Source organism: Lepidochelys olivacea (assembly GCF_965140295.1).
Source record: "Lepidochelys olivacea isolate rLepOli2 genome assembly, chromosome: 24".
Taxonomy (NCBI): domain Eukaryota; kingdom Metazoa; phylum Chordata; order Testudines; family Cheloniidae; genus Lepidochelys; species Lepidochelys olivacea.
In genome coordinates, this window is record NC_140434.1 from 6425766 (window position 1) to 6448014 (window position 22249).

At 41.6% G+C, this 22249-nt stretch overlaps 1 protein-coding gene across 4 annotated transcripts in view; it reads right to left on the reverse strand.

Annotated features, from left to right (window-relative positions):
• The window catches only part of OTUD7B (OTU deubiquitinase 7B), a 69783-nt gene that overhangs the window by 18326 nt on the left and 29208 nt on the right, over positions 1 to 22249 (reverse strand). For 3 of the 4 annotated variants that reach the window (XM_084613526.1, XM_084613524.1, XM_084613525.1), the window contains exons 2-4: positions 18598 to 18748; positions 10850 to 11020; positions 9551 to 9766 (exon numbers count right to left, since the gene is read on the reverse strand). In XM_084613526.1, the coding sequence (XP_084469652.1) occupies positions 9551 to 9766; positions 10850 to 11020; positions 18598 to 18682 (472 nt within the window). In that variant the 5' untranslated portion in view covers positions 18683 to 18748. The remainder of the gene's footprint in view (positions 1 to 9550; positions 9767 to 10849; positions 11021 to 18597; positions 18749 to 22249) is intronic. The other variant, XM_084613527.1, reaches the window with a different exon arrangement.

The window sequence follows — 22249 nt, forward strand, 5'->3', positions numbered from 1 at the left end:
TTGCAGAGTCCCCCACTGTAAGCTCATACTTGACACAGGAAGAGCAATCGTTGTCTTTGCCTGTTCAAAGGCGAAAGGTGGAACGGATTGTATCTTGGCCTGTCTCCGAGCACCCGGCAAACAGGAATAAGCAGTTATGTATCTACTTGCCAGTGGGGAAGGGAGAGGGGAACAAACATATTTCATTGCATTTTCTGACAGATGACCCTCCCCCCCAATTTGTTTTTCAGCAGAGAACAAATCTCTCCGAAGAAAAAAATAAGGAAGGAACTCAAAGTAACAAGTAAACACACTTACTGTAGTAGCTGAACAAATAAGGCAAAGCGCTACTATGGCTCAGTTGATAACAATCCATCTGAGCCAGAAGGATGTGGAACTCAAGTTATGCCTAAATAGATCGAGGTGGCCCATATTGCCGGCTGTGTCGGCTTTTGAATTAGACATTAGTATTCTCTCTGGCTGGGTCTGATGAGGGCCCTTGTGGAAGTTAAAGATCCCTATAGCACTTTAAACAAAAATAGCAATTGGAGTCTCCAGTATCAGAGACAAACGTCCCTGGCCACTCTGGAAAGCCAAGCCTTACCATCTGTAAACATATGAAAGATGTAAAAAGGAAGGAATAAGAGTTGCTGTAAGCGATAAGTACATTAGGCTACACTGACAGGGGATAATAGGAGAGAGTACAGGGATGGTGGGGTTTATCATCTTTTCTGGAAGGTGAATGCACAACCAACTACAGTCTACTAACATGCACGCCAAGCAAATCCATTCTGCAAGATACTCAAAACACCTACAGTGTCTTTCATCAGATGTCAAGGTTCTTTACAAGCTTTAATACAATACATTAAAATCACACAACACCCATTTGAGGTAGATTACTAGATCGGCCCCATTTTACAGCTGAGGACATAGGCAGAGAGGGTGAAGTGACTTATTCGAGGTCACATGAACTAAGGGGCAGAGCTGGAAACAGAATCCGGAAGGCCTGGCTCCCAGTCCTGCGCTTTAGCCTTTAGCGATTTTTCTGCCGATCTTCAACTGCAAAATGCTATTTTTAGTTTCTCCTGGTGGTTTCATCATTCATATCTTAAGCATGCAGACATATACTGTACAATGTTCTTTTTGTCTGCTCACCAGTTGAGGAACAGTGCTTGGGAAAATTCACATATCACACCAACTAAGCAGCTTTGAAAGTGATTTTAGCAATCAATATACAAACTGTCAGATTAGTGCTTTTGACAGTTTAAAAACTGGGAATCCAAGCTCTCAGGTAGTATAAAGCATTTGAATCACTGCAAATCAAGATATGGCCTCTCGGATCATCTGAAAACCAAACTGACTTTGAAAAATTAATATTAAGAATTGTGGTCATGTGTAGCGTAACTGGAAGAAGTTGAATCTTTGATTCTATGAAGAAAACAAAATTAGTTTACAGTAGTATCCAGCAGAGACAAACCTACAGAAATGTTCCAAGCCACCTTTAAGCAGGATTCAGCTTTAAACCATGTCCTCTAAACGTGTTCCCCAGCTCCCAATGACCACTGTTAACTTCTCCACAATAGACCAACTGAATGTCAATCTGCAGGCAATAGGCTAGCATGCCTCTATTCATACTCCAAATAAGTTGAATCAGCATGTGAACCCGTCTTTAGAAAAACTGGGTCTCTTCCCAGCATTACAATTTAGCTTTCTAGTCTATAGAGTCAGTGAAGAATCTCTGCTAGATATTAGACACAGACAGCACTTAAAAGTTAGGAACACATTTCTTGCATGCATCCAATTAAGTGAGCTGTAGCTCACGAAAGCTTATGCTCAAATAAATTTGTTAGTCTAAGGTGCCACAAGTACTCCTTTTCTTTTTACATTTCTTGTGATTTCTCTTTGCAGTCTCACCAACAGATGCAGAAGAACTACATTAAGGAAGTTTTAACACCACAAAGGGATAAACAGAGAAAGCACAAAATGGAGTGCAAACTGCAATCTGATGCCAGAAATTTCTTTTCCTGGGACTAGAAAAGGAGTCCACGCTAGATGAAAATGGTTTAGTACACAACCTCTCAAGACAATGGCTCCACTCAGAAAAACAGGCTATTTTCAGTCAATATAGCTTCTGGCACAGCAAAGTCACAACCCTTCGCCAGGTGGAATGGTGCCAGAAGAGTAAATTGAGAAACAAAACAGCTTCTGACAAAAGCTAAACAAAATTTAACACCACTGTAGTGACTCTTAAGCCTTTTGTCCACTTCACATGTTTTCCTGGGAATTTGTTCTCCTTTCAGCCACTAAACTTTAATGTGTACAAGGAAGTTAACTTTCCTGGATTTTAACTGTAACTCTGGTTAGTGTCTGAATAGATTGTGCAGTCTCAGGCCTGGGCTACATATAAAATGTAGATCAACATAGCTACACTGCTCAGAGGTATGAAAAACTGCACACCCTTGAGAGCCATACCTATGCAGACCTAGCCTCCAGTGTAGATGAAAGAATGCTTCCATTGACCTAGCTACTGCTGCTCGGGGAGGTGGATTACCTACAGTGACAGTAAAACCCCTTCTGTTGCTGTAGTAAGGGTCTACACTACAGCATTACAGCAAGCATAGTTTCAGCGCCATAGTTCTGCTTCTGTAGTGCCCATAGTGTAGACGTGGCCTCTCGCACTGCAACATCAGTTTAAAGTCAGAGGACACATTTTAGAGAGGCATTTTCTATTAGCATGTCTTGATTACAGGCTGCAATGTACCTCCAAAGGGACGTATGAGTAGCAATTTGTACTTTTTCCCACATGCACCAAGTTATGCAAAAGCGGGCACCTCAACTCCATTCCCTTAAAACATTCAGAAACAGGTTTTGGAAATGTTATGCCTTTTCCAAGGTGATGAAAAGGCCAAGATACCTGCTAAAAGACTTGAAAACAAGATATCCACACAATTCGAGAAGTCTATCTTAAGAAGCTTTGTGCACAGCGCTAACCCAAAAGCAGGCCAGTTCTCTCTGAAACCTTAGCTTCAGAGATACAATTACACTACAAGTGGCTTTGGGTAGCAAGTCAAATGAATATGAGCACAGAGAAGTACAGCTAACAATAACCCAGGAATAGTTTATTTTGTACTTCCAGTGAAAATCCCAGTTTGCTCTTCTTTTCCAGCCTCAGAGCTATTACCCTGCCTTACCATGGTCTAGAGATGGATTTCAGGTAATAGGTAGTTGAACACTGTGGCAGACTTAAGTGCAGGGAGAGAGTAACCACAGGAACCTAAAAAGTGCCATCACTCAAACCACCTGTCACCAGAATTGCAGTAGCTAGTGGCTTTAGAGCAGGGGTGGGCAAACTTTTTGACCCAAGGGCCACAGCGGGGTTGCGAAACTGTATGGAGGGCGGGTAGGGAAGGCTGTGCCTCCCCAAACAGCCTGGCCCCCACCCCTGTCCGCCCCCATGCTCTAGGTGTCCCTAAACTTTTGACAGCCAGAAGCTGAAATGGGATGACAAAAGATCATCAATGATTGTCCTGTTCTGTTCATTACCTCTGAAGCATCTAGCCCTGGCGACTGCCAGAAGACAGGATTGTGGGCTAGATGGACCATTGGTCTGACCCATTCTTATGGTCTTACTGTATTACAGTAGCACTTACAGGCTCCAGCTGAGATCAGGGCCCTCTTGTCCTAAGTGTGATATATACACATTGTAAGAGTCCCTATCCCAAAACTAAATAGACCAGGTAAAGCAGGAATGGGCAAACTACGGCCCAGGGGCCGCATCTGGCCCTCCAGACGCTTTAATCCAGCCCTCAAGCTCCCACCGGGGAGTGGGGGTCTGGGGCTTGTCCTGATCCGTGCGGCTTCTGGAAGCAGCAGCATGCCCCCCTCTGGCTCCTATGCGTAGGGGCAGCCAGGGGGCTCCACATACTGCCCCTGCCCCAAGCGCTGCCAATGGGAGCTGCAGGGGTGGCGCCTGTGGATAGGGCAGCGTGCAGAGCTGCTTGACTGTGCCTCTGCATAGGAGCCAGAGGGGGGACATGCCGCTGCTTCTGGGAGCTGCTTGAGGTAAGCACTGCCTAGAGCCTACCCCCCTCCCATGCCCCAATCCTGATCCTGATCCCCCTCCTGCCCTCCAAACCCCTCAATCCTAGCCTGGAGCACCCTCCTGCACCCCCAACTCTCCAAGCACCCACACCCCCAGGCGGAGCCTGCATCCCCTCCCGTACCCCAACCCCCAATTTTTTGAGTATTCATGGCCCACCATATAATTTCCATACCCGGATGTGGCCCTCGGGCCACAAAGTTGGCCCACCCCTAAGATAAAGAAAGGGTGGGGCGGAAAGACAGACATTGCCACTCCCAATTTCTCTGAGCCACAGAGAAATCAAGGGAGCGCTCATGGTCCACAGAATCTGTAGCGGCGCCAGAAACTGAATGCAGCACTCCAGTCCCACTTCCTTAGCCACAAGACCATCCTTCCTCTGTAACTAGAGCACACAGTAACACCACGAGTTACTTGTCCTTTCGCGTATCGATTTAACATCAAACACCCACCACCACACCGCTCATGTACTGTTGAGCACAGGTTTTCCTCCTACTAAATCACTGAGCACTGGGTGTGTTGGGTGGAATCAAAATGCAAAGTAGGTTAAGAGAGCAAAGAAATGAATAAAGGGGACAGCTTGGAAAGTGCAATTAAGAGAACTGGTGTCTATACTGAGCTGAGTTCTTTTAAATATTAATCATAGCTTCTGCTTTTTCATAGTTCTTGATTATATATTAAATAGATTAGTTAACTCACCCACTGATTCTCCTAATGAAAACTAAGAAAGCCCACACAAAACGGATTTGACAGTCTGAACATTTTTACCTTTGAAAGTTGACAGCTATGATGAGAGCCTATTCCAATGTACTGATGCATTTACAATTAGCTCTCTCCTTGAGCACAGGGCTTTTTCTGCCTTTCAGAAAGTTATGTGAATTTAAGGCTCATATAAGGTGCTGAGTGACAGCCCCAGAGACACAAGTCCTGTATCTATAGAAAATGTAGAGTAGCGGCAATGGTGTAGTACAAACTTCACCCGCAACTTGACCAATGTGGCTTAACCCTGGAGGAACCATCTCTATAGGGTTAATTCCATGTCAGGGCTCATTCAATCATTGGCCTCTCCACTGAGAATGCCAACAGAGGGTCCAATTAGCACAAAAGGCGGTCGGGGATGGAGGGGTGGGGTTTGCAGCGTGGGCACCTGATCAGCAAAAACCTGGAGAGGCTATTATATATTACAAATTCCTTGAGTGATCCAATCCCCAGAGAGCCATTAGAAACCCTTTGGAACAGTATTGAACTAGCAATGAATCTGACTTAACTGTGAACCTACCTCCAGTAACAGCCAGTTTAGTCAACAACATACTAGCCAGAATATTTGCAGAACCTCTGAAAGCCGAAAATGCATGATACGTAGTGCTTTGGGGGATGGCTTGGAGAAACATGTATGCATTTTTTGTATATTAAACCTAAGCAAAAGGTAACATCCTGATAGAAAGTGACCTTTATTAAGGCCAGTGGAAGTCTTGTATTGATTTCTCTTATCACCCGTTAACAAATGGGAGGTTTCTATTCTGAGCATACAGCATCTGGTTTGCCATTCACTCACTGACTTCATCAGTAGGGTAAATTGCATTCAATGACAGGACATGCTTAGTTCTAAAAATCATACAGCAATTTCTAATAGTCTGCCTACAGATGGCAATTCACAGCTGTATTACCGTAACTTATAAATAGAAGAAAGCAGTTCTCCTCTTGCCAATATGCGGTGGGGCTTTTTAAAAAAGCTACTCAGCATTGCTCAACTGATCTCTAGGGAGGACTGATGGTCATGTGATTAAGGCACAAGTCTGGAAGACAGAAGATCTGGAGCTTATTCCCTGCTTTTCCAGTTTTCTATGCGACCTTGAGCAAGTAACTTCACCTCCAGCTGCAAAGGAAGGAAAATACTTCCTTACCTCCGAGGTGTGTACTAAGACTCAGTACATTAGCATTATGAAGCACTTCAGGATGCTCAGTAGGAAGAATATTAAAGGGCCTGATCTCAGGCCTGGTCTACATTAGGAAATTAGGTCAGTATAACTACATCGCTCATGGGTGTGAAAATCCACACGCCCTGAACAACGCAGTTAAACCAACCTTACTCCCCTAGGGTAGACAGTGCTGTCGATGGGCAAGTTCTCCTGTTGACCTAGCTTTTGCCTCTCGGAGAGGTGGATTACCTACACCAGAGGTCCCCAAACTGTGGGGTGCACCCCTGTGGGGGGGGCATGGAGGAAAATACAGGGGGACACAACGGGCCCAGGCCAGCCCCCATGGGCTCAGGGAGGGAGCACCACCCAGCCCCGCCACCAGCCTCAATTCCTGTCCCTGTGCCTGGCCCCATCCCCAGCCTTGCTGGGGTTCTGCACCTGGCCAGGGCCCAACTGCTGGGTCCCACCACAGCCTGGCTGTGGCTCCATTCCCGGCCCCGCTCCGACCCCCAGCCTCAGCCCCTGGCTGCGGCTCCATTCCCGGCCCCAGACCTACCCTCAGCTGCAACCCCCTTATCCTGTCTGCATCCCCTCCCCTGCCAGAGCCATGGTGCTGCTCCCGCCCCTGGTGAAGTGGAAAGGAGAGGACAGGGTTGGGGTGCATGACCCTCCAAAGTTTGGGGATCACTGACCTACACCACTGGGAGAACCCCTCCCGTTAGCATTGGTAGTGTCTTCATTACCGTGCTGCATTGTTTTAAATCTAGACAAGCCCTCAGTTACAATAAGGCCTGTTTTCACTACTCTGGCAGCGTAACGAAGCTTTAAAGTGGTGTAAATTACACTGCCCTTTTACACAACCAGTAGAGCAAAGGGTCCTTTATGTAACTGAGAATTAGACCTTAAGCTTATGTCATCCACTAAGGATACTGCCCACTAAAACCTCATAATAAAGGAATTAATTTAAAATCTGAGAATGAAACTCAAATGTTGCTCTGAACTAAGCTTGGAACATTTAACATTTTGTTTACTATACAGGATATTTCTATATTAAAAGAAATACCTACAGTATTTAAATAAAATAAATACAGAATGTAGTTGCATTTCACCTTCAAAGCACTTTCTAGACATCTATTAATTCAATCCATCACCCCTCCAATCTGATAGGTATTGTCCTATTACAGTCAAGGATCTGCTCCAGCTCTATTGAAGTCAATGGGAATCTTTCTACTACCTATAACCATAGTAATTCAGGAAAGAATCCATGAGTTCTCACTCTCAGGTCATTGGTCTCACCATTAGATATGCAACATGTGCTCTAGGGTATAAAAGACCTGTAAAATCATTTGAATAAAATATATTTGAGTTACCCAGTTACATCTTGAAATAAAATCCTCTTCAATCATTTGTGTGTCAACACACTTTCCATATTAAAAAATGCATCTCTCAGATCCACCTAGATATGACCCCAGGCTAGGATACATGAAATTTATTCACATTAGAAAAGATGGCTTCACTACTGCTAAATGGCAAAGCCACAAGTAACAATATCACTCCTATAAAGTGTCAATTTCCAAAACCACAGAATATTTATTACAGAGACACTCAAGCAGATTAGGTCTAAAATTTGACTTACCCTAAAATTTATGTTACCTACTGAGGAAAAAGTCTTATTTAGACATGTGTATTGGTGGTGCAGGCAAAAAATGATGAGATTGAGTGCAGAGATTTAAAAAAAAAAAAATTCACACAGGAAGTGGGTGTTGGAACCAGATTAGAATTTGGAAGACCTTATCTTCAAGTCTTCTGCTCAGACCAGGACTCCTTTTAAAGAGAGGAGGATTTTGAAGAAATCTCAAGTTTATTAGCTTGATTCACCCAGGTTGTAAGCAGCTCCTAAAACAGACTTCACGAGTCCCCTCTCCTACTTTAATCAAGGTTTACGACACCCCAATCCAAATGCTTTTATTAAAGCCGTACAATATCTGAATTAAGCATCCACCACTGTGAGATATAGACTCTGCCCTGTGCGCACACATAAAACATGTCTACACTGCCTGTGGTGATTATATTCAACATAAATTTTCTGGCTGCAGGAATGTGGAGATCAACGTCCATCATGCTGACCAATACTGTCTCATTGTTTCCTTATACTCGGTCTATTTGTATGCACCTGTTGTCTCTCGTTATCTTAGATTATGAGCTCCTGAGGGCATGGACTGTCTTTGTTCTGTATATGTAGAGCACCTAGCACAATGGGGTCCTGGTCCACAACTAAGGCTCCTAGGTGCTTCAATAATACAAAATAAATAAATAATACAATACATGCTGGTTTATACATTTCATGCTTCCACCCTCTAGAAAGCAGCTCTTCTTGCACTACTTATGCATCAGTTTCATGTGCATTTTCAGGTTGCTGCACTAAGGTAGTTACCATGCATCTTTTTTCAAATCGTGCATTTCAAAATGTATTGACGGTCATCTGTTGTCATCTGCTATTGTATATATTGGGTAAAAACCTCTCCCGCCTTTCTCACATCAATAACTGAAGAAATAGTACACAGCAGAAATGAAATCTTAGGTGAGGGAGAAGTAGGGAGTACTGCTATGTAACTGTGATGGGGCATCCACCCCACACTGGCCTGTAAGGGTTTAATGAGCCCTAGGGAGGCTGTGCAAAAAGCAGCCAATAGGAGGCAAGGCTGTGCAGAGCAGCCAATCAGGGCCATATAAGAAGAGCTGCAGGGCAGGGCAGAGCAGAATCAGTAACTGCCTGGAGCTCAAGGAGGGAAAATCAGGCTCCTAAAAGAGGAACCGGCACCCTGGACAGAGCAGAGCAAGGACCGGGGAACCTAGAGAGAGCTCCTGGCTGGCTGCTAAGACTGGCACGCCAAGGCCGAGGTAAGGGTGAAAAGGTGCTGGGGCCACAGGAAAATGGCCCAGGGAAATGTACTGTGAGGTTGGAGGGAACACAAAGTGGCTGACACCTAGAGGGTCCCTGGGCCAGGACCTGGAGTAGTGGATGGGTCCATGTTCCCCCCCCCATGGGGTGGCTGGACAGCTGGACTGCAGTACTGGCCCCCCAGGAAGGGCGGAGCACAGATTGTGGCATGGCCAGAGGGCTGTGTCATGAAGAGGATGCTGCGGTCTTTGGAGTGACGTGGGTCCAGTAGCAGACATGACGGCAGGTGAGACACCACTGAGAACGGGCATACCTTTGGAGCTAATCCCCAAGACGACCAGCAGGAGCCCCATCACAGTAATATTTAGAAACAACACGAACAGATCACGTACATACAGTGCCTACGCATAAAAACGAAGTAGCTTTAAGCCTGTTCTATAGACTTCTCTCTCAACTCTATGGTTTGTTTTCATGCTAGAGAGAGGATCAAACAACTTTATCCTTTGTAGATACGGAGTGCATGTTCCGTTCTTTACAGCCAGAAGCTTGTAAACCAGAGCATTCCAGTTGGCATTGGCACAAAATTGCTACCGCTGCACCAAATTAGTGTCAAGAACAAAAAAAAAAAAAAAATATCAGGGAAACACTTACCAGCCTGTTCCAATGCTACCAGCATAGACTGCTCAATGAGATCTCGCTCAATGAAACTGCGAAAGTCCTCTGTGTACACGGTGAGATCGGGTAACTGGAAAGTGCAAATGGGCATCTCCAGCAGATGTTCACTGCTACCATTGCTGGAGACGTGGGAGCGGGCCAAAGAGACAATGGTGGAGCTAGCATGGGAAATGCCCCGAGACAGACGTTTCTCTGAAGGAAGAAGAGAAGAAACATTAAGATGTGAAGATAAGGCCTATGCATATTTCCTGGCCCACTTTCCCTCGAAGTAAAAACATTTTACATAGTCTTCAACTAGTATTTTAGTTTTGTGGCAAGCATCTGAATTGCCCTAGCATATAGAACTGACAAGTACTTCTAATTCCAAAAGGGAAGGAAGGAAAGCAAAACTGGGTTGTGGAGAAGGACCATAACCTACTTGTAAACCACAGGTCTCTTGACTCTGTCCTTAGTTCTGCTCCCATCTCTGCCCCTACCTCAGCATGTGACCCTGGACAAGTCATTTCATTTCTCTGTCTCAATTTCCACATCCAACACTGAAGTTAAAGCCTTCATCCACCAGGAATTAAGGCTTTATTCATGAAAGTGCTTTGAGATCTTCAGATGGAAAGTGCAACGAAAGTGCAAAGAAACTGCAATGAAGTGATTCTCAGACCCTTCAAACTGCCAGGACTGTACAGAGCCTATCAGTTAACAGCAGCCTGGACTAGTGGTTCCAGCTTGAAGATTAAAAGGAAGAGGCAACAATGCTCTGCTCTGGATTCGGCACTCAGCTTGTTATCAAATAACCACTTGAAGACTGACTAGGCCCAGTTTCCACATTTCACTTCCACAAAGGCATAGCCAATGGAAGTGGGGTGCAAATATGGCTTTGCCACCACCTTTTGCAACCTGTGAATTCTGGGCTGCTACAGGTACTGAAACAGCCTCAGACACAAGCTGGAATGGCCCCTGGTTGCTCAAATGCTCTGACTTTCAGTATCTCACCCTCGGCTGCTTACAGACACCAGTGCAGCCCTGAATCCAGGGGTGCAGCACTCCCCAGCAAGCACCCTGTGCTGAGGCTTCTAAGGAGTAACTTAGGATCACTTCTAGTGGCCCTACAATGCGCGTCTGCCTCAGGTGAGTTTTCCCCTAGCTAGATTCCATCCCCTATATTGCCAAAGCAGGGGAAAGAATATGTCCAACTGTGTTTTAGAAAGGATTTCATTCTCCTTTGACACATGACAGTGTGAATATGATCCAGCTGAAAGTCATCTAGAAACGTTGCTTTACCTTGAACAATGTCATCTTGCCGCTGGAGCGGTGGCCGCACCGGTCGAGCAGCTTCTTTTTCCAAGGATTTAAAGTTGCGCCCTTCGTTGAAGGAATGCGGCAGGTTCCCAGCATGCACTTGCCTCAGCTGTTCAAAGTCACTTAGTGCTGCATTCACATCCCAGTTTTTACCTAGTTTGGAAAGTATAACGAAAACTCAGCATTAGAGAAAGAGAGTTAAACCATTTTTGGAACATGCGCCCCTGAGGAATGCCTTAAATGCAAGTTATCAACTTGTTATCAAAACACTGACTCTAACCTGGAAATAAACCAAGACGACCATGTGATGGAAACAGACGTCAAGCCTGAAATTCAATAGTATGCATTGTATATGCTTAGGAGTAGAAGATGGAACAGGGGAAAGCCTCTAACAGTTTAGTATTTACGTTAATTTCACACTTTGAAAGATGCCTATTTTGTCTGTAAAGTTGCATTGATCTTCAGATTTCTTTCACATTCAACAAGCACTTTCTATGCAGACCAATTTGTCAGCTGATTGAGGTCATACTTAATATTGTTTTGTAAGCCTCTTCTACTGTATTTCAGAAATTTATTACAATGTAAGCCCCATTTGCTCTCCAATAAAGCTAATAGCACAGAGCTTTCCATTCGATATTCACATTACTGTAGGGCAACACAAGGATCAAATAGTCATACATGGTCAAATTCAGTTCTTTTAAAAATTGACAATTTATTTGGAATTTAAGGTTCTGATCATTCATGTCAGGGAGAGGAAAAGATTTCTCCCCAGAGGAGACAAAACCAAAGTATGAAAGCATGAGAGTTGCCAGCCACACTAGTTAGCTGGGACATTTTATAGAAGAATCAGATGTGCTACTAACTGAATGAGAGACAATGTCGCTCAACAGCAACTTCAGTGGGATTGACAGCATCTTTAATGTCAGTCCTCTTAATTTTAATACTATCCACCAATCTGAAAGGATCCCAGATAAGATTTATCAATATAAAATTAAACCATGTAAATCTTTCAGCATGCAATAAACTGACCTTTTAGAAACAATTGTCATTTTAGATATAGAAAAAACAGATACCACCAAGTGGGTTATGATGTGTGTTGAACCTGCAATACTGAGGATTTATTAACCTACCCAGAATCTTAATACATTGTTCATTTACTGCTTTAAAAGAAAGCCAACATATGCAGTACATTCTCTACAAGAATACTTAAATTGCTGATTGTCCATGATCTATTATAAGCCAAATCAAAACAAGTGTCACAATATCTAATTTCCCAAGGCAAATATGTTTCTGGAGGGTTTAAACTTCTTCTGAGAGAGATATAAATTGATAATGTTTAGTGACTGACTGCACAGCAACCTGCTTGGTAAATGATCACTTTTTTGAGCCAAGCTTTTATTTAAAAGCATCAGCATCAGGAATTTACTGACCCATTAAATCAAAATTTAATTTGCAATCACAAGTCAAAATCTGCCTCACTCGCAAACATACAAACCCAACAATTTCTACTGTTACATTGCTCGAACTTCTGAGTTCTAGAAGCAATACACATCTGTGAATACTCAACTATTACTACAACTTCTGAATTTCTATATTAGCCAAACAATTCACCAAATGTTTTTTCCCCTATTTTCACAAAGACGACATTAAGTTTATATGGAAGGATCCCATGTGGTGCCAGTTGTGAGGATTCTTAAGTATTCACAGATTTATAGTGATGTTCTGTTTCCTAAAAGCAAAATCAATAGCTAGAGCTAGTGTATTTTATTTTTTTAAGTGGACTCAGCATTGAACAACTTCATTATTCTAGATGGAGACAGATACAGTGAAACTGCTGCCCAAACAAAGTTTTCACCAGATTTATTTATGAGATGCGGCTGTTGGTCAAACTTCATTTATATTTAAAACAAGTGAATAAACTGTGAAGTCAGCTAAACTAATATTAACTCACACAGTAATTCCCCTGAATAAAAACCCAAATATGCGAGAGCCTAGGGGCTTGTTTTGGGCTTCAAATAGAAGCTGCAGGAACTCGGCACCTTTAAATCAGGCCTTGCACGCATGCCCTGAAGATGAAACTCTAGCTATGTCAGACTTAGGCCTTGTCTACACTACCCGCCGGATCGGCGGGCAGCTATCGATCCAGCGGGGGTCTATTTATCGCGTCTAGTATATCGACCGCTAAGCACTCTCCCATCAACTCCGGTACTCCACCAGAATGAGAAACGCAAGCGGAGTCGACAGGAGAGCGTCAGCTGTCGATTTACCTCAGTGAAGACACCACGGTAAGTACATCGACTTCAGCTATGCTATTCACGTAGCTGAAGTTATGTATCTTAGATTGACCCCGTGCGGTAGCGTAGACAAGCCCTTAAGGAAAAAGGCAGAGTAAAGGGCCCTGTCCACAGACATACATTTGTAGGGATTGAGACAGACAAGGTAGGGAAGGGTGCTTTTTGACCAACTTCTGCTGGTGGAAAGGACAAGCTTTCAAGCATCACAGAGCTCTTCTTCATATCTGGGGAAGGTAACCAGAGTGTCCAAGCTAAATACAAGTTGGGATAGATAAAGCATAAGGGGATTCACACATGAAGGAGATCACTTCAAAAAAAAAAAAAAAAGTCCCAATTTATATTTAGCTTTGATACTCTGGTTACCATACTCACACCTGAAAAAGAGCTCTGTGAAATTCAAAGCTTGTCCCTTCTGCCAACGGAAGTTGGTCTAATAAATTACCTCACCTACTGTGTGTCTTTAATATCCTTGGACCAACACAGCTACAACAACACTACAAACAAATATGTAGGTATTGTCAACCCAAGTCTTCCAGCCAATGATAGCTGTTAGGTTAAAATACAAAGAGGAAGTTTGATATACATATAAACAAAGACTATAAAGGATTTTATAGATCAACACTAAACAGCTTAAAAACTAAGAATAGCAACCACTATATTGTTTATTGTAGAGTATCCTCTTACAAAAAAAAGTCAGTTATCCTTAAATCACTGAGACTGCCTGAAATAATGGTTCAAATTTTCTATCTGAATCAGACTGATACCCACTGAAAATATTATGAAAAAAAATAGTCATGAGTGTTTTCACTCAAAGCCTCATCTGCAGTTAGCAGCAACTACATAGGTTACCAGCATTCTTCAATATTGAGTAATTATTTCCTAAAACTTGGAAATATCTAAGTTTAAAAAAAAGCAAAATTTAGAATTTAACCTGTAGGAGATAAGCGTGCTCATTTCTGTTACTACAATAATTCTGTTACCCTAGTACTGCACGAACAATTTTATATTCTGCTGCTACAAACTGCATTTCTCCTTTCTAAATAAAAGCCTACATGAGGCCTGATAAAATTTAGTTCAGCTACACAAGTGCCTGTTAACCACACCCAGATATGATCAACTGCTCACATTTTACTTTAATTAGTTCAAGAACTAAAAAGTTGTCCAAATATACTGAAAAAAATCCAGGACAAAAATTCACACCAACCCTATATTCCATATGCCCACAATTGTAAGAAACTTCACATATGTAATACATCACTAACATACAAACTGCTCAAATTGATGAGAGCAGATACGCTAACTTAATAGATCCTATACAAGAAACATATATTATCTTCAGAGTGTCTTATAAATTCCCAAACTATTTGGAAGAGACAGTCATGCCACTAGTCTTTCAAACTGTAGCAGTCCCTAGATTAGCAGTAAGGTCTTAGATTTGACCTCATCACAACACTGCCATTTTTAATCTACCACCACTAATATCAGATATTTATATAAATAAACTCTTACTATAAACATATTAGTAAAGTAAATTTAGAGTGATAAGATGAGTGATGTAATATCTTTTATTGGACCAATTACCTCACACACCTTGTCTAATATCCTGGGCCTGACACAGCTACAACACCACAAAGCAATTTTGGTAGACATGTAAATACATACCGTAGACACTAAATTTTGCATGCAGTTATTTTGTAGATAAGGGTGCTCCACTGGGCACTAATCTTTAAATATTCTGTTATAACTGAATATACATTTCTGTGAATGACAATGCAGTATTTAAGTAGAGCATAAAGTAAACTCTCATTGAAAAGCGAGTGTGGTTTAGGTAGCTCAGACCCATATGGTTTTTGAAAGCAAATGGCAACATGAATTAATCAGATTTCACACACACACATCCTGCATTGACATCTGAATAACCAGACTGAAAATAAAGGGGTATTCCAGAGGCTAGAACTTCAGCGGAGACAAAAAGGAAATTCACCATGGACAACTGAGATCTGTCAACTATTTCTGCAGAATATTTGGTTTCTGGAGGCCACAAAATCTAACAAGTGCACATTCTAACTGGAAGACAAAGCCTGGATGATCTTTCCAAATGACGTATTTTCCAGATTCTTTATTTTTGTATTGAAATCCTTACACCTGAAACTTAACACCAGGTCTTGCCAAGCAAAGCCATTTACACTTAACAGCATTAGTAAAGTTAGACTCTAATCAAAACTACAAAGCAGGTATAAAAAACTGTAACTGTGTGTAGGAAAGGTAATCAAGATACAGGATAACGTGTAATCAGAGTCAGACAGCTTGAAATTCATATGTTCAGCTCTGTATAGCTGACACAAGCATATGGCTCTTTATACACAAAAGGGGCCACATTGCATACTTTCACCCTTCTTAAATTGTCAAGGTTTTGGATAACTTAACTTTATAAAATATTCCTGTTCCAAAAACCATACGAATCCCCCCACCCCACAAATCAGCCTAGCTGCCTTGCCCCACCTCTCAAACATTGATTGGCAAATGCAGTTAAAAGAGATCTTCTATTAACAGACTACATACTGCATAACATCTCACGCTAAGATATCTCCTTTCCTATTCATCCACACAGCTACAACTCTCACCACCTCACATCTCGATTACTGCAACATCCTTTTCCTTGGTCTTGACAAATGCAATCTTGTCCCCATCATATCCACTCAGAATGCTGCTGCCAGGATAATTTCCCTACCCGCAGCTTTAACTAGGTCATTCTTCTCTTTGCATCCCTCCACTGGCTCCCTCTTCTCCAACATATCAAACAATCTACCTCTTTGCACTTGCAAGGCCCTTCACAGCCTATTCCCAACCCTACTTTTCTCTCATTCAGGATCAAAAAGTCAACTCCGGTCTGTCATCAGCCTCCATCACTTGCTTGTTATATATTCGAACAGGCAACCTCATGCTTTCTTCCATGTTACTCCTCACACTTGTGAGGAGTGCCTCAAACATCCACAAAACAAATTCATTTTCCTTCAAAAACCCATCTCAAAACTCTCCTTTACTGCCAGGCCAACAGAAAGATTGGACAACATTTAGATGGATTGTGTGCTGAGACCACAGTCTATCATGCTGACCCACATGGTCTTATTGCTTCCCTGAACCTTCCCGTTGGTCTCTCTGTACCCCTTTGTTATCTCATCTTATACTCAGATGGTAAACTCGGACTACTTTTGTTCTGTGTTTGTACAGTGCCTAGCAACTCTGATTCTGGGCCATGACTGAGGCTCCTAGGCACTATGATAATGCAAATAAAAAAAATATAAGACTGCAGTTCTGCTAGTGAATTATGAAAATTAATTAAGATTACAGCTGTCAAAATAACTAACTACACAAGTATTGGAGTGGGAGAGAAAAATTATAAAATACCTCTCCATCTCAAGCTAAAGCATTTCCCCTGAAAGACAACATTCAAAATCCTTAAAATGAAACACTAACTTAAATTAGAAACCAGAAGATATATAAACACCACAAAACCCACACTCGACAGACTTCCTTCTCGACAGTATTACCATCTGTAAACACAAAGTGAAATCCTGGCTCCAGTAAAGTAAATGGGAACTTTGCCCATCACCCAAAGTAATTGAAGAGCAAAAGCTCTCTATATGAATATGAGCCAATCCTCAGCCCTCAAGGGGCATTATCAAGGGGGAAAACGGAAGCTAAGAGGTGAAGGAATTTGGATCTACACTGACAACTTTAGGGCCTGTACCTCATTACTGTTGTAGATCCAAACTGGTAGTAACCGCAGAGAAACTAGTGCAAGTTGGATGTAGATGTTCTTGAAATGTTGGCTAGTTTTTCTCTAAGTGGGCTACATGACAGCAGTAAAAATATCGGCAGCTGGTCCCATCTTCGTTAGCACTAGTAGTAAACCGACAGCATGTCCCATTAAAGAACAAAAAAACAGTTGCATGCTAGCATCTTAATTTGATTAGAACATTAAAAAACCCACACTGAAGTACTATCTACCCAAAACTGGAATTGTTAAAATATCTATAGTTAAGATTGACAGAGATTGGGAGAAGACTTGCTCATTTTCCCCCTCAGTACTCTGCCACCAGGTTGAAAGTGTTTATAAATATTAGATGGGAGACTGGACTGAAGTGTGATGTCATTTTAAACAGCAAAAATTATAAACACAGTTAGTTATTTTCATAACAAAGATAAACGATTAACCTACACCAGTGGCTCTCAACCTTTCCAGACTACTGTTTCCCTTTCAGGAGTTGGATTTGTCTTTTGTACCCCAAGTTTCACCTCACTTAAAAACCACTTGCTTACAAAATCAGACAAACATACCAAAAAAAGTGTCACAGCACACTATTACTGAAAAATTGCTTACTTTCTCATTTGTACCATATAATTATAAAATAAATCCACTGGAATATAAATACTGTGATAAACAACTTGTTGTCTGTATGAAATTTTAGTTTGTAGTGAGTTTGTTAGTGCTTTTTTTTTATGTAGCCTGTTGTAAATCTAGGCAAATCTCTAGATGAGTTTATGTACCCATGGAAGACCTCTGCACACCTGCAGGGGTTTGCGTATCCCTGGTTAAGAACCACTGACCTATGCTCCTATGGAAAAAAAAAATTGTATGCTATCAGAACTGCTATGTAGGCAAGAGCTAATATTCATACACTGATCAGAAATGTAGAATTAATTTAATGAGAAATAACGATTCCAAATTAGATTTTACAATTCAGATTGTATTTGCTTTGGGATCTGTATGTCTAAAGCACAACACATCCCCAGGGTTGTGTACAGTTTTGAAAGCTGCAATTTTTATGATAAAAGCTGTCTGCCTACTAAATGCATGGAAGATTAAATAATCAGAGATTATACAAATGCAGTGAATTTGTCTCAAGTCTTAATCCAAGATCAAGGTTATGGCAAAGTAATAGCAGAAAAAGTTTACAAGTGAGTAGTTCAGAGGCAAAAGGGGCACATGTGAAATTCACACCTCTACAACATAATCACTCACAAAATTCTGAAATAGCCATATGGTAGAGTACACTAAAGGCTCTTTTCCCAGTACAAGTTGTTCAAGCTTTAGAAAACACCTCTGATCAAACACCAATTTTTGTTAGCCCTTGAGAGGATTGCTTATGGTGTGCATCACGCGAGAATAAAAAGGCATATTCCAACACTATACTTCCGTTTTACGCATTCTATCCCTAGCAGCCAGCTGAGGTTTGTTACTGCATTGACATGGAACATGAGATCAAGCCAAGATTTCACTAATCGAGCTACAAAGGTCATCTTAATACGGGCAGTACCACCCCCACTAAACAGCCTACCTACCCCTCTCGATCGACTCCTTTTTCTATCATCTATACCAACACAAAACCTACTGAAGAACTAACTGTTCCTACCCCATCACTCACGCTTTACCTTCAAGTAGGTCTCTGGCCAGTCCTGGCTCTGCCCCCGTTGAGCGAACAAAATCCGACAAGACGACATCCATATCCAGGGTCATGTGATCATGAATTCCTTGCAGGCAGTTGGAAACAGCTGGGACATAGATCAAAGCTTAGTCTTCAATCTAAGAATGAAATGTACACAGCTCATGTTACAAAGTATAAAATAATTAGCCTGGCAATGCAGGCTATGAGCAAACTGGGAAGTATCCAATAGCAGATGGTTCATTCTCATCTTTTAAAAACTAATTTTGTTTCAGGATTAGAGGTGGCTGCTTGCCTGATTATTCACTAATTGATAGAGCATATGAATTATGTTGCTATTCTTGTTTCCTGGAACAGAACCCTAATTGTTTCAATACACCTAAATTATGTGACAGGAACTGTGATGGCTTGTGATACCAGAACTTTTTAACTAAACTTAAATGAGACGTTATGCAAAACCAGAAACACAGCGTGAGGCAAAGAATATTCAGTGTACAGAGAAGTAGCTTTACTAATTAAAGGAATACAAAAGCTGACTAACTTAAGAAAAGCCATTCCTTTAGTCAGCAGGACTTATTTCAAAACAGTAGACAAGTAGTCAGCAAAATAAATTAGTTTATCTAGAGAATTCGCAGGATCTCTCGATATCTGTACTGAAACCAGTACATCCTTGACCTCTCATCTAGAGACATTCCTCTTCAAAGCATGTTTGTAATTCACAAGAAAAAAAAAGAGAGAACTGATTTTTATTAGTAGATGCAGTCTGTACAAAACAAACTACTTTTCAGGTTAAAAAATTATCCTTCCTTTGGACTAGAATAGTTGACCAATCAAACTTTGTACTAGGCAGAAACCACTTCAGCATGCACTTGCTTTAAAAACAACCAACCGCTAATAAAGCTATGAAATAGCTGGTGAACAGCTTTATTTACAAAACTTTCCATTCAGATTTTGCAGTTATAAAACCCGCCAAGTCCACCTTGTAAAGATAATGATGATGGACTTCAGCTTGGTGGAAATATGAATCAGCTTAGCAGCCTTTGCAATTTTCTATGTAAGATCTCCTTCTACCCATAAAGTCACTACTCTCCTCAGTGAAAGGCCTCTGGAAAGAGGTGTATTGAAAAAGATCCTTCCAATGGCTAAATCTCTTCCTAGGAATCTAACAAGCCAGTCCTAAAAATTTAAGTCCAGACACAAGATTTATGTAATCTAAATGTAAACAGTTCCAAAGAGTTGGAGAGATATGCAAGGTGTGTGCTCCTACTTAGGCATAGCAAATCTGGATTTGCTATGTTCCTCTAGGCCAGAAATCAATGCATGCATCCACAGAAGTTTGGACCAAGCAAATATCCTGGAGAGATTAAGCAGCACTGTAGCTAAGGGGCTATTTTCAAAGCTCTATTTTCAGGGCATATAAACAGTTTGAAAAATTCATTCTAAACTGAAACTTCCTATGCAAATCGGGGCGGGGGGGAGAATGTGTGTGTAAGGTTGATTAAGATATTTCCAGTATCCTACCAAGACAGACTAACCCATTTACCCTACCAAATGTCAAAAATTTCTAGGCCTATGAAAGATGAGAAAAACTGCAAAATGGCATAAAGATCTCAAACTCTAAAGTAAGCAAACAAGCAAGCATTATATTTGAATTTTCTGTTTATCAGCTTAATGTAATTGTTTGTGTTTGCTAATCACTATGGAAAAGCCATAATATTTTTTTATCACTTATGCAATTTCTGGACTGTCCTCATTTGTAGGCTATAGAAACATTAGAACATGCAAGTATAAAGCAAGTTTTTTGCTGGCAATACGTGGGGACCATTGCTGTGGTTATGGTAATCAGGTATAGAAACGTCTCTACATTCTAGCTCTGGGTCACACACTCATCCTTTACATGCTACCTAACCTCTGACAGATGCTATATTCAGTGTTTACACAGCTTTTAGAGGAGAGCTTGTATATTGTTGGAACCAAAGATAATCTCATATTTCCTTTTGACGGTTTCAGCAATTTTTAAAAAAGTTACATAGCAAAGCACTGACCTTTGAAATGTAGAAAAAAGAAGCAAAACCAGCCTACACCCATTCACCCAGAGCATTTACAGTTGCTTCGAAAACTGCCTCATGCAAACGAATGTCAGTATCTCAGAGGTGAAACTGACGGAAAACTTCAGTTCTGAAGACACAGCAATGAACTTTAAGCAGACTAATTGCCAGGGTTCAAATGAAGAAACATCCACACCCTCATTAGTTTTCGGGTTGTGTTTTTATGCAGCACATCTGCTTGTGGTTTCACCATCACTGTGGCTGTTACAGCAAGGGCAAGCTGGAGTGGCACCATGCAGCCTAGAGGGCGCTATCTCATAATCCAGACAAAACGAGACCAAGGTCTCAAAACTCTGTTTAGGATAAGAGAGTGCTTTCTACTCACCGCAGCAATGCCCAATATTTTTACAACAAATACCTCAAAGACCTGAAGCACAAGCACACACATGCTAGCCTTAAAAGCAATAGCTCATACAGAGATTAAGGTCAGAAGGGACTGCTGTAGTCAGCTAGTCTGACAGCCCGTTTAGCGCAGGTCATAGAATTTCACCCCGTAATTACTACATCCAGCCTGATGACTTGTAGTTGAGCTACAGCACATCACTAAATCAAGCCTGGATGTCTGTCTTAATGATAAAAAGAAAAGGAGGACTTGTGGCACCTTAGAGACTAACCAATTTATTTGAGCATGAGCTTTCGTGAGCTACAGCTCACTTCATCAAGTGAACTGTAGCTCACGAAAGCTCATGCTCAAATAAATTGGTTAGTCTCTAAGGTGCCACAAGTACTCCTTTTCTTTTTATCATTAAGACAGACTAACACAGCTGTTACTCTGAAACCTGTCTTAATGATGTCAATTGATGGAGAACCTACCATATCACTGAGTGAATTGTTTCAGCAGTTAAATTACCCTTACAATTAAAAATGCGCACTCTGATTTGAATTTGACTAGCTTCAACTTCCAGTCATTGACCGTATTTGTTTAACTGCAAAATTATCGGATTGCTTCACAAGTATTAATATATTCATCCTCAACACCTCCTGTGAGGCAGAGAACTACCCCCCCCCCTTTTCCACCCTTTCCCCCCCAATTTAACAGATAGACAACCAAAGCACAGAGATTTGGTGGCTGATTCAAGGTGACACTGGAAGCTTGTGGCAGATCTAGAATCTCCTGATTCCCAGCCAGTGTCTCAGAACACAAGAACTACTACCGCTTCATCTACACATATTGTCTAAATCAGATTAGCTCCACTGAGGAATGTAAGCCATGGGTAGAGTTTCCTGCTTGCTGTAAAAGCAACAAACACTAATGCAAAAAAAAAGTGTTAGGACTGGTTTTAACATGTACAACATTTACAATGCTTTCAGGTTGCACCAGTGTACGCTAAATCCTTTCTAAAAAAAAAAAGAACAGGAGTACTTGTGGCACCTTAGAGACTAACAAATTTATTTGAGCACAAGCTTTTGTGAGCTACAGCACTGAATGCATCCGATGAAGTGAGCTGTAGCTCACGAAACCTTATGCTCAAATAAAATTTGTTAGTCTCTAAGGTGCCACAAGTCCTCCTTTTCTTTTTGCAGATACAGACT